This window comes from Sceloporus occidentalis, unplaced genomic scaffold (assembly GCF_023333645.1).
Source record: "Sceloporus occidentalis isolate IW3139 unplaced genomic scaffold, rSceOcc1.0.p SCAF_4, whole genome shotgun sequence".
NCBI lineage: Eukaryota > Metazoa > Chordata > Lepidosauria > Squamata > Phrynosomatidae > Sceloporus > Sceloporus occidentalis.
Genome location: NW_028316984.1, coordinates 133,650,149 through 133,663,939, shown reverse-complemented (window position 1 = coordinate 133,663,939; position 13,791 = coordinate 133,650,149). Strand labels below are relative to the sequence as shown.

The 13,791-nt window shown below is 42.1% G+C and overlaps 1 protein-coding gene across 3 annotated transcripts in view; it reads right to left on the bottom strand.

The window, feature by feature from the left end:
• Positions 1 to 13,791, bottom strand: part of CREB3L1 (cAMP responsive element binding protein 3 like 1) — a 115,294-nt gene that overhangs the window by 15,125 nt on the left and 86,378 nt on the right. For 2 of the 3 annotated variants that reach the window (XM_089521527.1, XM_089521529.1), the window contains exons 5-6: positions 10,345 to 10,505; positions 1,425 to 1,574 (exon numbers count right to left, since the gene is read on the bottom strand). In XM_089521527.1, coding sequence (XP_089377653.1) covers positions 1,425 to 1,574; positions 10,345 to 10,505 — 311 coding nt within the window. The remainder of the gene's footprint in view (positions 1 to 1,424; positions 1,575 to 10,344; positions 10,506 to 13,791) is intronic. The other variant, XM_089521528.1, reaches the window with a different exon arrangement.

Here is a 13,791-nt window from a genome sequence, read left to right as displayed (position 1 = left end):
TTGAGGTGCAGTAACAAAAACAAAAAGCAAAAAACAAAAACAAACAAACAACCCCCACCACCACCAGAGATGCTAATTTACAGCACTGTCTGAGGTAAAACCTCCCAACAATAGCTAGCAGTAGCAGAGTACAGAAACACCAATTCAGTTTCAGTATTGGCAATGCACTGACCACACTTGAGTAACTCACAGACACTTGATATCTTTCAAGCCTTTGGATGTTCATTATCTCATTGCAATATATACAGATATGTACAAACACTCCTGAGAACTTAAACTTATTCCATTTCCAATCCAACTCCAACCCACTCTCTTCATCAACCCACACATGCACTTTTTTCTTCTTCAAAAAAATCACCTTTTGTTCCAGATCTTCCCAAAAGATCCAGAGCCCTCTGGAGTGACTCCAGGCAACAAATGTTTAGATTTTTTTAAAAAATTAATTTTTTTACAATGCATCCCATTGTCCTGCCTGTTGCCGTAAATCACTCAATCTGAGGTCAGAACAATGTGCCGTATGTGGTTGATGCTGGACACCTTGTTTTCGGCCTCAGAGAGAGCAACTTGCACTGGCAGGGGTGAGTAGCAGAGCAGGACATGTTGTAACCAGCTGCCTGGCTCTGGAGTGCCCAGGTAACTGCAAGATTTTGAGGCAGCCCTTAAGGCAAGAATACCCTGAGCTGCTCCTGGAGTATTCTGGCCCATGCAAACACAGCCAAGTTCTCACAGCATCCAATGAGAGCCTTTTTTGAATTTCTTATGGGAAAGAGATAAAAATATAATACTGGTAGGTTTCAAGAACTAATAGTTTTTTTGGTTTCAAAATATAAGTAGAAATAAATATTATCTTGTGATTTGCTAGAAGGAAGAATTATTTAATTTGTCATGTAATGCCAATGAGAAGAAATTGGGAAATAATTTTTAATTATCTTTATATGTATATATGTGCAATAAGTTTATAAAATGTTTCTATGCTTTCTTTCTTATCTGTGTATGCATGGATTTTTTTATCAATGTAATAAAGATTATGGTGGAAACATCCAGAATAAATCCAACAGGTATGGCAATGAACAAAGACACTGAAGAGGTGTGAATGATGAGTAACCTAGTTGCCTATGATGTCATACAGCTTTTTCCATACTTCTCTTCCCACTGCCCACCGCCACTGCCTTTTACAGGGGTTTTTAAAAAACTAAACCAGAGGCTGCAAGTGAACACAGAACAAGTACCAAATGGCATTTCCCTGCATCAAATAAGCAACTGTTTTGTAAAGCTGTTACTTCTTTGCACCTGTGTGGAGGATCCCTGAAATACTATGTATAGGAAACAAGTGGGTACCACCAAACATAGGGCTGGCAGGAGCTGCACAACACTTGGAGACCATGATCTTGGGGAAGGCTGTTTTGTACACTGGGATTACATACCTTGTTCTTGATCTTCCGCCGAACTCTTTTCAGTGCTTTCTCCTCTGCTTTGCTGAGAGGAAGCTTGGTTGGGATGGGATAGCCCTCAGCAACTAGAGTACGTTTCTCCTCCTCAGTTAGCAGCAGAGGTCCTGAAGTCCCTTGTAACTTCTGGAAGTGAGAAGAAAGCAGAACCACCTTTTCAGAATATAGATCAACAAATACTTCACTATGGGGGGAAATGAAAACCCTTACCAAAATTTTAACCAAAACACTGGGGGAAAGGGAGTGAGTAAACAGGAGAAATGGAAGGCAATTTCAAGTGACAAATTAGACCAGTGCCTTCACTCTGAGATTAACTGCACCTTCAAACCACAGTTATCTCAGCATTACAGTACAGCTTGAAATCTCAAAGTGTTATATGCTTGGGGGAAGAAAAGTACTTCTCAGCTACAGGCCTGCTGGAGCATTGTGAACTAGAGGACAGAGCATTTTTGTTTGTCTCCTGGGATGTTGTAGCTCTCCATTCGCACAGATAAGACTCCTGTGACACCTTAAAGATTTAACAGGTTTACTGCAGCAGAAGCTTTAATGTATCAGAGGTCTGCTTCATCAGACCTCAGTTAGTGGGAAGAGGAAGAGAGAAATGTAAACAATGAATGCAGAAGATACTATCTGGGATATTTCTAGCTGAATTAACTATTCAGAATTGCAGTAATTGGCCAAAATGTAATCTTCCTAGGTTGCTATGCTACAAAAACAGCTGAAGTGAGAGAGAGAAGCCATAGTTCTCAAGAGCTGAAACTTGATTTTTGGGATAACATGTAGTTGCTGAAATAGAATTTAGGACTTTTAAGATGCCACATGACACTGATAATGCAGCTACCTCTAGTTACTATATTAAGCATGCTCTCTGCTAAAAAACAGATTACATGCCCACAGTCTAGGCAAGGGAACAATGACTGTTGAGTTGAAATGAAAGGAGAAATCCAAAATGGAATTGCTGAGTCTGCAACTCCCTCTTGGGGACTGTTTCACCCCATGCATATATTCACATTTTACTAAGTTTAAACAGATAGCTAGAGAAAATGTTTACTTATTATTATTTATTGGATGTGTGTACATATTTTAACCCTGATATATGTGTGTATGTATATGTGTCTGTGTGAAAAAGTGTGTATTCTTTTTTCAATCACCCAAAGCAGCTAGTATCAATCTCTCAAAATATTTCCTGTCTTTTTATGAATTTTAAATTATTCTGATACTATGGATTAATTGCATTTTGAGAGAGAGAGAGATCATATGTATAACCACAGAGAGAGAGAGAGAGAGACAGGTAAATCTTTTTAATGTGATTTAATTGGAATTGGTTTTAATATTTTGTAAGCCATTTTTAGTTCCAGTATTGAGGAAAAGGTGGGATGTAAATAAATAAAACAAGAGCAGCAGAAGCAGCAAGAACAATGGTTAGCAACCTAAGATAAATGCATGGAAAGAACTTAGTAGAAGAAAAGTTTCTCATCTTAGACAGGGCACAGGTGGCTGGAACTGCCAAAGAGGAGTTAACTGACCCATATTAGATGCATCACCTGCCTTCTCTTGGGTGACTTCAACCCCTCTTGCAAGAGCACCTTGTGCTACATTTCACATTGTTCAGGCAGCCCAGCCCCCCTCCCCCAAAAAAACCTTTGGCAGGGGCATAAGTATCCCCGACAGATGGCCATCCAGCCTCCGTTTGAAGACCTCCAAGGAGAGAGACTCCACTACACTCCTAGGAAGTGTGTTCCACTGTCGAACAGCCCTTACTGTCAGGAAATTCCTCCTAATGTTGAGGTGGAATCTCTTTTCTTGCAGCTTGCATCCATTGCTCCGGGTCCTAGTCTCTGGAGCAGCAGAAAACAAGCTTGCTCCCTCCTCAATATGACATCCCTTCAAATATTTAAACAGGGCTATCATATCACCTCTTAACCTTCTGTTCTCCAGGCTAATCATACCCAGCTCCCTAAGGCGTTCCTCATAGGGCATGGTTTCCAGACCTTTCACCATTTTAGTCACCCTCCTTTGGACACACTCCAGTTTCTCAATGTCCTTTTTGAATTGTGGCGCCCAGAACTGGACACAATATTTCAGGTGGGGCCTGACCAGAGCAGAATATAGTGGCACTATTACTTCCCTTGATCTAGACACTATACTTTTTTTGATGCAGCCTAAAATCGCATTGGCCTTGTTAGCTGCCGCATCGCACTGTTGACTCATGTTCAACTTGTGGTCTACTTGGACTCCTAGATCCTTTTCACATGTTGTCTCCTTAAGCCAGGTGTCCCCCATCCTATATGTGTGCATTTCATTTTTTCACCCTAAGTGCAGTACCTTACATTTCTCCCTGTTGAAGTTCATTCTGTTAGCTGTGGCCCAGCTTTCTAGTCTATTCAGGTCATTTTCAATTTTGATCCTGTCCTCTGGAGTATTAGCTATTCCTCCTAATTTGGTGTCATCTGCAAATTTGATAAGTATTCCCCCAATTTTTTCCTCCAAGTCATTGATAAAGATGTTGAACAGTACTGGGCCCAGGACAGAGCCCTGTGGGACTCCACTGGTCACTTCTCTCCAGGATGAAAAGGAGCCATTGTTGAGCACCCTTTGGGTTCGGCCGGTCAAACAGTTACAAATCCACTTAACAGTTGCCTTGTCTAGCCCACATTTTACAAGCTTGTTTGCAAGAGTGTCATGGGGAACTTTGTCAAAGGCCTTACTGAAATCAAGATATACTATATCCACAGCATTTCCTTCATCTACCAAGCTGGTAATTTTATCAAAGAAAGAGATTAGATTTGTCTGGCATGACTTGTTTCTCTGAAACCCATGTTGACTTTTTGTGATTATGGCATTGCCTTCTCGATATTCACAGATTCTCTGTTTAATGATCTGCTCTAGAATCTTTCCTGGTATTGATGTTAGACTAATTGGACGATAATTGTTGGGATCCTCTTTTTTCCCCTTTTTGAAGATGGGGACAACGTTTGCCCTCCTCCAGTCTGCTGGGACTTTTCCTGTTCTCCAGGAGTTTTCAAAGATTATTGCCAATGGCTCCGATATTACATTTGCCAGTTCTTTTAATTCCCTTGGATGTAACTCATCTGGTCCTGGAGACTTAAATTCATTTAGATTAACAAGGTGTTCCTCTACTATCTCTTTACTTATTCTGTGCTGAAATTCCCCTATTCTGTCCTCTGCTCCTTTATCCTCACCCTTTGCCTTTTCTGAGAAGACTGAGGCAAAGAAAGTGTTGAGCAATTCTGCCTTTTCTCTGTCTTCTGTTAGCATTTTGGCATCTTCTCCACGCAGTGGTCCTACCGTTTCCTTCTTCTTCCTTTTGCTGCAGACATATCCAAAAAAGCCCTTTTTGTTGTTCTTAACTTCTCTAGCAAGCCTGAGTTCATTCTGTGCTTTAGCTTTTCTGACCTTATCTCTACACTTTGCTAGCTATTTCTTTGAATTCCTCTTTGGTGATTTCCCCATTTTTCCATTTCTTATACATGTTCCTTTTAAAATTTAGCTGAGCTGAAAGTTCCTTTGTCATCCATCCTGGGTTCTTGCGACACCTCCCATTTTTCTTTCTCACTGGAACTGTTTTAATTTGTGCCTTCAGTATCTCCCTTTTGAGAAACTCCCATCCATCTTGAACTCCCTTCTCTTTTAGTATTCCTGACCATGGGATCGCCCCCAGTATTTCTCTAAGTTTACTGAAATCCGCTCTCCTGAAGTCTAGAATGCGTGTCTGACTATGCCTGGCTTCTCCTTTCCACTGTATAACAAACTCCAGGAGAACATGGTCACTTCCACCTAAGGCTCCCACCACTTGCACTTCATTAACCAAGTCATCCTTGTTGGTTAGGATCAGATCTAAAATAGCTGATCCCCTTGTTGCCTCTTCCACCTTTTGGACCATGAAATTGTCTCCAAGGCAAGTGAGGAATTTACTAGACCTTGAGGATCTGGCTGAGTTTGACTTCCAACAAATATCAGGGTAGTTGAAGTCACCCATCACTACTACATCTCTCCTTTCTGAGTGTGTGGTCATCTGTTCTAGAAAGGCATCATCCAATTCCTCCGTCTGACTTGGGGGTCTGTAGTAGACTCCCACCATAACATCCTTGTTGTTTCCCTGCCCTTTAATTTTTAATCCACCTGGCTTCCAGGATTGATGTCCTGGATCTCTTCACTGGTGTAAATGTCCCTGACATACAGGGCTATTCCCCCTCCTTTCCTGTTTGGCCTGTTTTTCTTGAAAAGGTTATACCCCCCTATTTCCACATTCCAATCATGAGACTCATCCCACCAGGTTTCAGTGATGCCTATTATATCATATTTGCTTTGTTGTACTAGGAGTTGAAGTTCATCGTGCTTATTTCCCATGCTCTGTGCATTAGTGTAGAGGCATCTAAGACCATGTGTTCCCTTTACTTGCTGCCTGTGCAAGTTCTGTTGCCTCCCACTGTTCCCACTCTGGGAACAGGAAATATTCCGTCCAGTCCTTCATCTTAGTGTCCAAGCCAATTGATTTTTTAAAAAGATAAGTTAAAAGGATAGAAAGTATTAGAGCAAATTGGTAATAAAAATGAGGAAAACTAGGTATCAAGAAGTACAGTTGTCAAAAGAAAGACCTGCTGGAATAAGGTTTTTATAAGGCATCAAAATGCTGCCACCCCAAAAAGAAAATGCCACCAAAGGGGGAAAGATGGAACCCATGGGGCAGGGAGTTCCAAAGTTTAGGCACCACAATCAGAGGGAGCCCTATTATTATAAATGCCCATTAGCAATTACTCCAAAAGTGGCATTCTGTACAGAAAGATTTCCCTTGGGTAATTTAAGTTGATGTTAATGTACATGAAACATCATGGAGGCAAGGATGTCCCATTATCTGGTGTCCGAGCTATAAGATTCTTTAAAGTTAATAACCAGTAGTCTAACTGAGCTATGAACCAGAAACTGTTCAAGCCAGTATAACAGTGGAGTCACACAATTCATAATTCAGCCTCCAGTCAGAACATTAGCCTTTACATTTCATACTTGCTGAGTTTTGAGAATGTTTTTTCATAGGCTGGAAAGTATCTTGCAGCAATTCAATCTCAGCTTAGCTCGTCTGAAGGTAACTCTGTCCTGGTCCACTCTCTCTTCAGAAACAGGCATGGTTGTTATTTGTCATTGTTAACTCAACTCATGGCAACACAGCAAATGAGATACCTCCAAGAGCCCCTGTCCTCTACTTTGCTTAAGTCTTCCTCAGCACTCTTCTCCAGCACCACATCTCAGATGAGTTCCTTTTTATCTGCTTTTTTCACTGTCCAGTTCTCATATCCATATATAGTGATGTGGAATACCATGATTTGGATTATTCTAGCTTTAGTGCTCAATTGTAATCTCTGCTCTTTAATATCATGTCTAACTCTTCCATCATTGTCCTTCCCATTCCTAGTCTTCTTCTTATCTCTTGACTATACTAGCCAAATAAGGCCAAAAATGATAAGAATTTTAACTTTTAAGAACTGGTGCCTTGTTTTTTCTCATCTCCCTCTTCATCTCTTTCTTTGTATCTGTCACATCTGTAAGCATGAGGGTAGGGACTTTCTACTGGTACTTTAAAGCTACTCTGGACCTTACCACACAGGGCACAGAAGTAGGGTCAGTTCGCATTGGTCGATGCGTATTTGCGTTATAACGCATCATTCATTCACACGCGCGCTCTCTGAATACGCTTTGATGATTCGTATTCGCGTCATATCGCATTGTTCTTCCACACCTGGGCGGCCTTCCGAATCAAGGTTTTGCAAATCGGCCAATGCGTATTCAGGCAAAGCGAGGCAAGTGCAGATTGGATTACCACACCAGCCCAATACAATGTGTATTGGCCGATGCACATCGGCAGCCTTGCGCATGCTCTGTGGAGCTCTGAACGGGGCGCAACATTTTTAACTTCTGGGGTGAAGAATGAGGTCACTGTTTAGCGCGTAATATCGCGAGAATTGCTGCCTTTAGCCACTTACGAAAGGGGTATGCACCATCTGTATGTGTGTGTGTGTGTGTGTGTATGCACACACATAAATACATACATATTTATATATATACATACATACTTATATATATACACATAGTGGTACAGCCAAAAGTGAGATGCCTTTTTTATGTGTACACACATATTTGTCTGTATGAGTGTTTATACACATACACACACACACACACACAGAGATATACACACATATACACATAGTGGTACAGCCAAAAGTGTGATGCCTTTTTTATGTGTACACACACATTTGTCTGTATGAGTGTTAATATATATATATATATATATATATACACACACATACACAAACACACACACATATACATATATATATATACAAAAACACACTGTGCCACAGCCAAAAGTATGATGCCGTATTTATATGTGTACACACACATCTGTCTGCTTGAGTGTTTGTATATATATGTATATGTGTGTGTGTGTATACACACACACACACACACATAGATATACACACATATACACATAGTGATTCTGCCAAAAGTGTGAAGCCGTATTTATATGTGTACACACACAGCTGTGTGTGTGTGTGTGTATGTGTGTACATACATATACATACATATACATATGTATATATAAATATAAAAAAAATACACACACACACACACACACACACACACAAACAAACTGTGGAGGAGCCAAAAGTGTAATGCTGCATGTATATGCTTACACACACATTTGTGTGTGTGTGTGTGTGTGTGTGTGTGTGTGTGTGTGTGTATATATACACATACATACATATACATATATACACACATATACATATACACACACACACACACAAACTGTGGAGCAGCCGAAAGTGTAATGCTGCATGCATATGCTTACACACACATCTTTGTGTGTGTGTGTGTGTATATATATATATATACATATATATACATATATACACACATATACATATACATTTCCCCCCCCCCCCCCGACACAAAAGGTTTCCGCTTTATCTCAGTCAGTGGAAAAATCGCTCCCCAGCCCCAGCCGTTGTCCTGAAAGGGGAAAGGGCCAACGGAAGGAGATGGGGGAAATTCCAGTGCAGCATCATGGGAAATTTGTAACCCGGTGGTCTTCAGGAGAACCAGCGGATTGGATGTACACACCAACCAAAGCAGCAGAGGTTTCGCACTGGCCATCAATACGGATCCCGTGAATCCACTATTTTTGCGGACTCACAAAACAGAGGAGCCGGCTGCCTTCAGTTCGGAACCCAGCTGTGAATACGCATTGGCCAAAGCGTATTCACGTTATATCGCATTGGTCAATACGTATTCTGAGCTCACAGGTGTGGAACACCAATGTGATATAACGTGAATACGCATCGACCAATGCGAACTGACCCTACTTCTGTGCCCTGTGTGGAAAGGTCCTCTGAGAGCCTTTCTTGGCTAAAGATTGGTGTTAAAATGCTCTAAACATTGAACAAATAAAAGCACTGATGAGTACAGCTGCTACCTGGGAATTCAGGGGCAAATCCAAGTCCATTCTCCCTAATTGCAGTTCACTATTTCAAGAAGCAGGCAACCCCACCCAGAATAGTCTGAATTACTATTGCAGCATCAGTAGCCGATTGACTACTTCTAAAAAACCTTCAAGTTTTTAGCCCATTTCCTGTCCATTACTGATTGCATTCTGAATCTACACAGCCTTTTTGGATTGAGATGAAAGGCAGACACAGAGCGAAGTGTCAGGAACATACTGAGATTGGCATCTAGTGACTTCTGTCTGTGTCTGTGGGTTAATTAATTTGCTTCAGATTTAAAAGGAACTGAATAAGGTATGGGACCCTATTCCTCTCTCCCACCAGCCTTCTATCTTTCCCACCATTCTCAGAAGTACATTTGGTAGGAATATAGGATGCTGTATTGTTTATATTTACTGTTTTTGTTTTAGTCATGTCTGAATGGTTTTGAATTCTACTGTTAGTTTACTTCTATTTTTAACTTTTGTATGGTGCATTTTCTTTAGCTGTATCTGCTTTAACTTTTGTAAAACACCTTAAGTCCCAGACTAGGGAAAAAGTGGGATATTACCAAAACAATATCCCCCAAAATAGGTTCTGTACCTTGGATGGCTAATTTAAAATTCAGACTAAAACCTGGAATGGATTCACTGCCCCGTTGACATGGAAGCCACCAATCTCCACTGTACATTGGTGACATCAAGCACCCAGACAAACTTTGCTTTTAAACCATAAAAGAAACAAGGTTGTTAGAACTTTGTACATCTCAGAATGGCACCCTGCATATCAGGCCTCCCTAACCCAGTGCTTTCCAGATGTGTTAGATTGCAGCTTTGCATCATCTCTTGTCAGGCCACTGACAAGGATGGGGGATTTCAATTTAACACACCTGGAGAAATTCAGGATGGAGAAGGCTGCTGTATACAAACCTGCTGCCAATTATTTAAGTACAGTACAATCTCCATGTCTGTAGGGAATACATGGACTTAGCATGGAAAAATAAAACTGCAGAACATGCAAACCCTATTGAAATGAATGACTTCCAGAGGAAGTCTTCCAGTGTGACACTATGGTCAGCTTTTGCTAGAGGCATACCATGGGAGCATGATGGAGAACCTAGAAAATACCTAGAGAGAACATTTTTTGTCCATGGGTAAATGAAACCATGAGTACTGGTTCCGTGTATACAGGGTTCATACTATATCATCCTTTTTTGAAGTGCTGCAAGCCATGGGTTATATATCGGTACAGGGAGTTCCAAACTGTAAACAATACAAACCAATTTAATCTTTTCACTGTATTCAGAATGTGCCTACAAAGAGCCACATGGAACCTCCATGCTATGGGCAAGGAAGTGCTTTCTTTTTTTCTTACATTACTGTCTTCTGTTTGCTTACATGTGGTGCTGTGAGGAGAGGAGAAGAAGAGATTGCTGTGGAAGAGCGAGCAGTAGGGCGGGTTGGGCTGGAGGGCGGCAAGGACCTTGGGCTCTGAGATCCATCACTGTCACTGCCATGGCTGCTGGGAGGAGTAGGAGGCATCTGCACCAGATCATCTACTGGGGAGATACAGGGAAGAGATTAATAGTAGCAACATTCATGCTCACAAAGAAAGTCTACTGAATGAGAAAATAGTGTGTGGTAGTTGGGGTGAACATACCCAGATGAAATTTAAACATGGAAGATGGGAGATGGGTTGGTAATCAACTCAGTCACATAGCAGCAACATACTTTACATCAGACATTGGCAACAGACTGCCTCCAGGTTGCATATGCTCCCCATTCATGTTTAATCACATTGCTTCAAGCTTCCAGGAAGCAGAAATCTCATTTAAAGTGAAGTGTGCAACCTTGTTTTGTGAAAAGTATGTGGTTTGGTATTTTGTGTTTGTTTTTAAATGTAAGGGAATTTCCAATACTTTTGGTTTTAAAAGGGTAGTGGTGGGAACTCTTCCCAAAATGTGGGCAGGTCCCAAGTCCATCAAAATTGTCCTCTGCTTTATATTTGCAAAAATCAGGAAGGGTTACATGAGGATACCCGCACTGAAAATTACATTTTGCCTTCTAGACCCCAAAAGCAATCAGTTTGAATTAGTAGTGCTCTTTTGAAAAATGGAAATGGTTTGAGCTAACATTCCATAGCTGAGTGGCACACACATATAGAATGGCAGAGTACATCCTTTGTGATCACTATGTTTCAGGTTCAGTTTTGGTATTACCAGCTTAATTTAAAAAAACAAAACAAAAAAACCTAGACCTTGGAGAACTGCTGCCAGTAAAAGCAGATGTTCCACATAGATGGGCTAAGCTAATGATATGACTCAGTATAAGGCAGTTCCTTGAAGTGGAGTAACATAGGCATTTTGTTTGGTGTAAATAAAATGATGGGCACAATTGGAACTGGGAAACAATTGTTCCAGATATGCTGGCACCATAAAGAAGAGAACCTGTTGTGTTCTGACTCAGAACTTTCTCAGGCGGGATACAGACGGGCAAAAAGGGGTGTATTCATGACGTCATGAAGGTAGAGCCTTCAGACGGGCCTTACCTGAATGCCGCCATGAACACGCCCCCCGCACGCCCCAAGCGGGAAGAAGCGGCATTAAAAAGGTGCTGCTTTTCTCCGCTTCTTTTCCGTTTGATGCGCAGCTGCGCAGCTCCGTCTGTAAGATGCTGCACTGGTACGCCAGAATTGCTATGCTGCTAATTTAAGTTGCCCATTTAAAAGCTCCGTGTCTGCTGCGTCGCATAATGAGTCGGGGTCCTGGAACATGTGCAGTGTGCAGTCAGGCTTTAATTGCAGCGTCAGCTGCCATGCAGGTGTGGCAGCTGCAGCACAGCTGCAGCGCATTTTAAGACTCGTAACCCTAACCCTAACCCTAACCCTAACCCTAGAGCAACATGTACGCATGTGCTGCTTGGAAAGTTTGGAATTTAAAGTGAACCCCTACACACATTCCTGTGCCATTTTCACCTAACAATAAAAACTGCTAAAACTGTAAATATTTACATATATACAAGGTAGGTGATGGGGGATGGCAGGGGGACAGCGGTGGCAGCGGCGACAGCTGTGGCTGTGCATTGCAGATTCAGCAGGAGTGCGGGGACCAAAGGAGAGGAGGCATCCATGATGCTGGTGACACTGGCAAAGTGCAAGTGGACAAGAATGCCAACACCAGCTGATCACCAGCTGGCAGGAGACCACCATTGTTCTTGGGCAGAGTGGGGGAAAAAGTTTTAAAGGGGCTTGGGCACTTTAAATGTGCCCATAGGCTTTCTGCCGCCGCTGCTTAGCGCTGCAGCTGCGCAGCTGCGCATCCGCCAGCCGGCAAAGGAAAAAAAAAAGCCCCGTTTTTGGCCGCCCGTGCAGAAGCTGCCTCTCTCTTTGCAGCGTCCTCCGAGGCGGCGGTTTGGAAACTGCGGGTCAGAAACGGCCCCAGGTGAGGCGTCTTCACTGCCCCCCATGTGGAAGCCCCATCTCCTGAGCCACACCCCCGGGGCGGGCGGTCTGGAGGCTCCGTATTCAGCAGAATACACCTCCAAGACGTCTTCCCCTGCCCATCTGTATCCCGCCTCAGAACCTCTGAGAAAACATGCTGTTTGGTTCATTTGCTTGATTCATCTGGAACTATTGACTACAAGCTATTAAACACAGTTGTCCTCCAGTGCCTATCAGGACATTTGAAGTCCACTATTCATGCTAATTCTTGTTTCCATGCATTTCAGACACATTTCCATGAATTTCAGACTCATTTTTTGGTATAGTGGCCTGTAATGGATTCTGGCCACTATGTTCTTTTTACAATTACATTTTTTTTAACAAACACCTTTTAAAAATAAAGCCTTTATTTTATCAAATGCCTCTGAAGGCATCCTGATTCTTGATATATAATCCTTTCCCTCTGTTCTTTTTGAACAAGCTACATAAAAGTAAATGCTCCATTCCAGAGCTATTTTGCACTACACAGTTAGAACACTGTGATTCCACTTTAACTGCCATGGCAACTTCTTCTGGAATCCTAGTATTTTAAGTTTAGGGAAGGACATTTAGAAATTTCATCCAAAGGCTCCTCTACATTATCTCCAAAATATAAATGCCATTTTTGTGACATGGGGAGGGCAGGAAAGAGGAGGAACCTTCCCAGCCTTCGAGGGCCTTCAGCTGCCTCCAGAGAGGCAGCTGAAGGCCTGGGAGAGTGTGGGGGGAGGAGGAGGAACAGGTATGCACCTGTTCCTCTTCTTGCCCCTGAACCCCCAGCTGGCTCTGGAGAAGCAGCTGAAGGCCCAGGAGGACATGGGGAAGTCCCTCCATGGAAGACCCATCCCATCCTCACCGGGAGTCCTGTTCCTGACACAGGGTAACTAACACCCAGTGCCAGAAGGCCTTTTAGTTTGGGCACTCAGTCCTTAAAAAGTTCACGATCACTGGCCATGCCAGTTAAACTGAAATTATAGTTGTATAATTGTGTATTGTGAAAGGTCTCTAGTCATGACAGTTATTCTTCCAGTCCTTTTGGAATCTCCTTTCTTATAGCATCTGCCAGAACCTGGATTTACTTAAGTGCCAGCTCTTCAGTTTAATTTCCCCATTTTCTGAACTGTTGACGGAACATGATAGGCTTGCTAATGGCTACATTACAATGAAAGCCTGTTTTGATGAGATAAATAAAGAGATGAGCATTTAAGACAGCCTAATATTTTACATAAAATATTGTTTGTCCACTTCCAAATGAGTAGCCTGTACCTAAGGGAGATGTAACATTTTTAAAGTAAATAAATAAATGTGCTCACTTGTACCTGACAAAACTCACTGTTGTGTGCTATTACTGCTAAGCTATGTTTTTG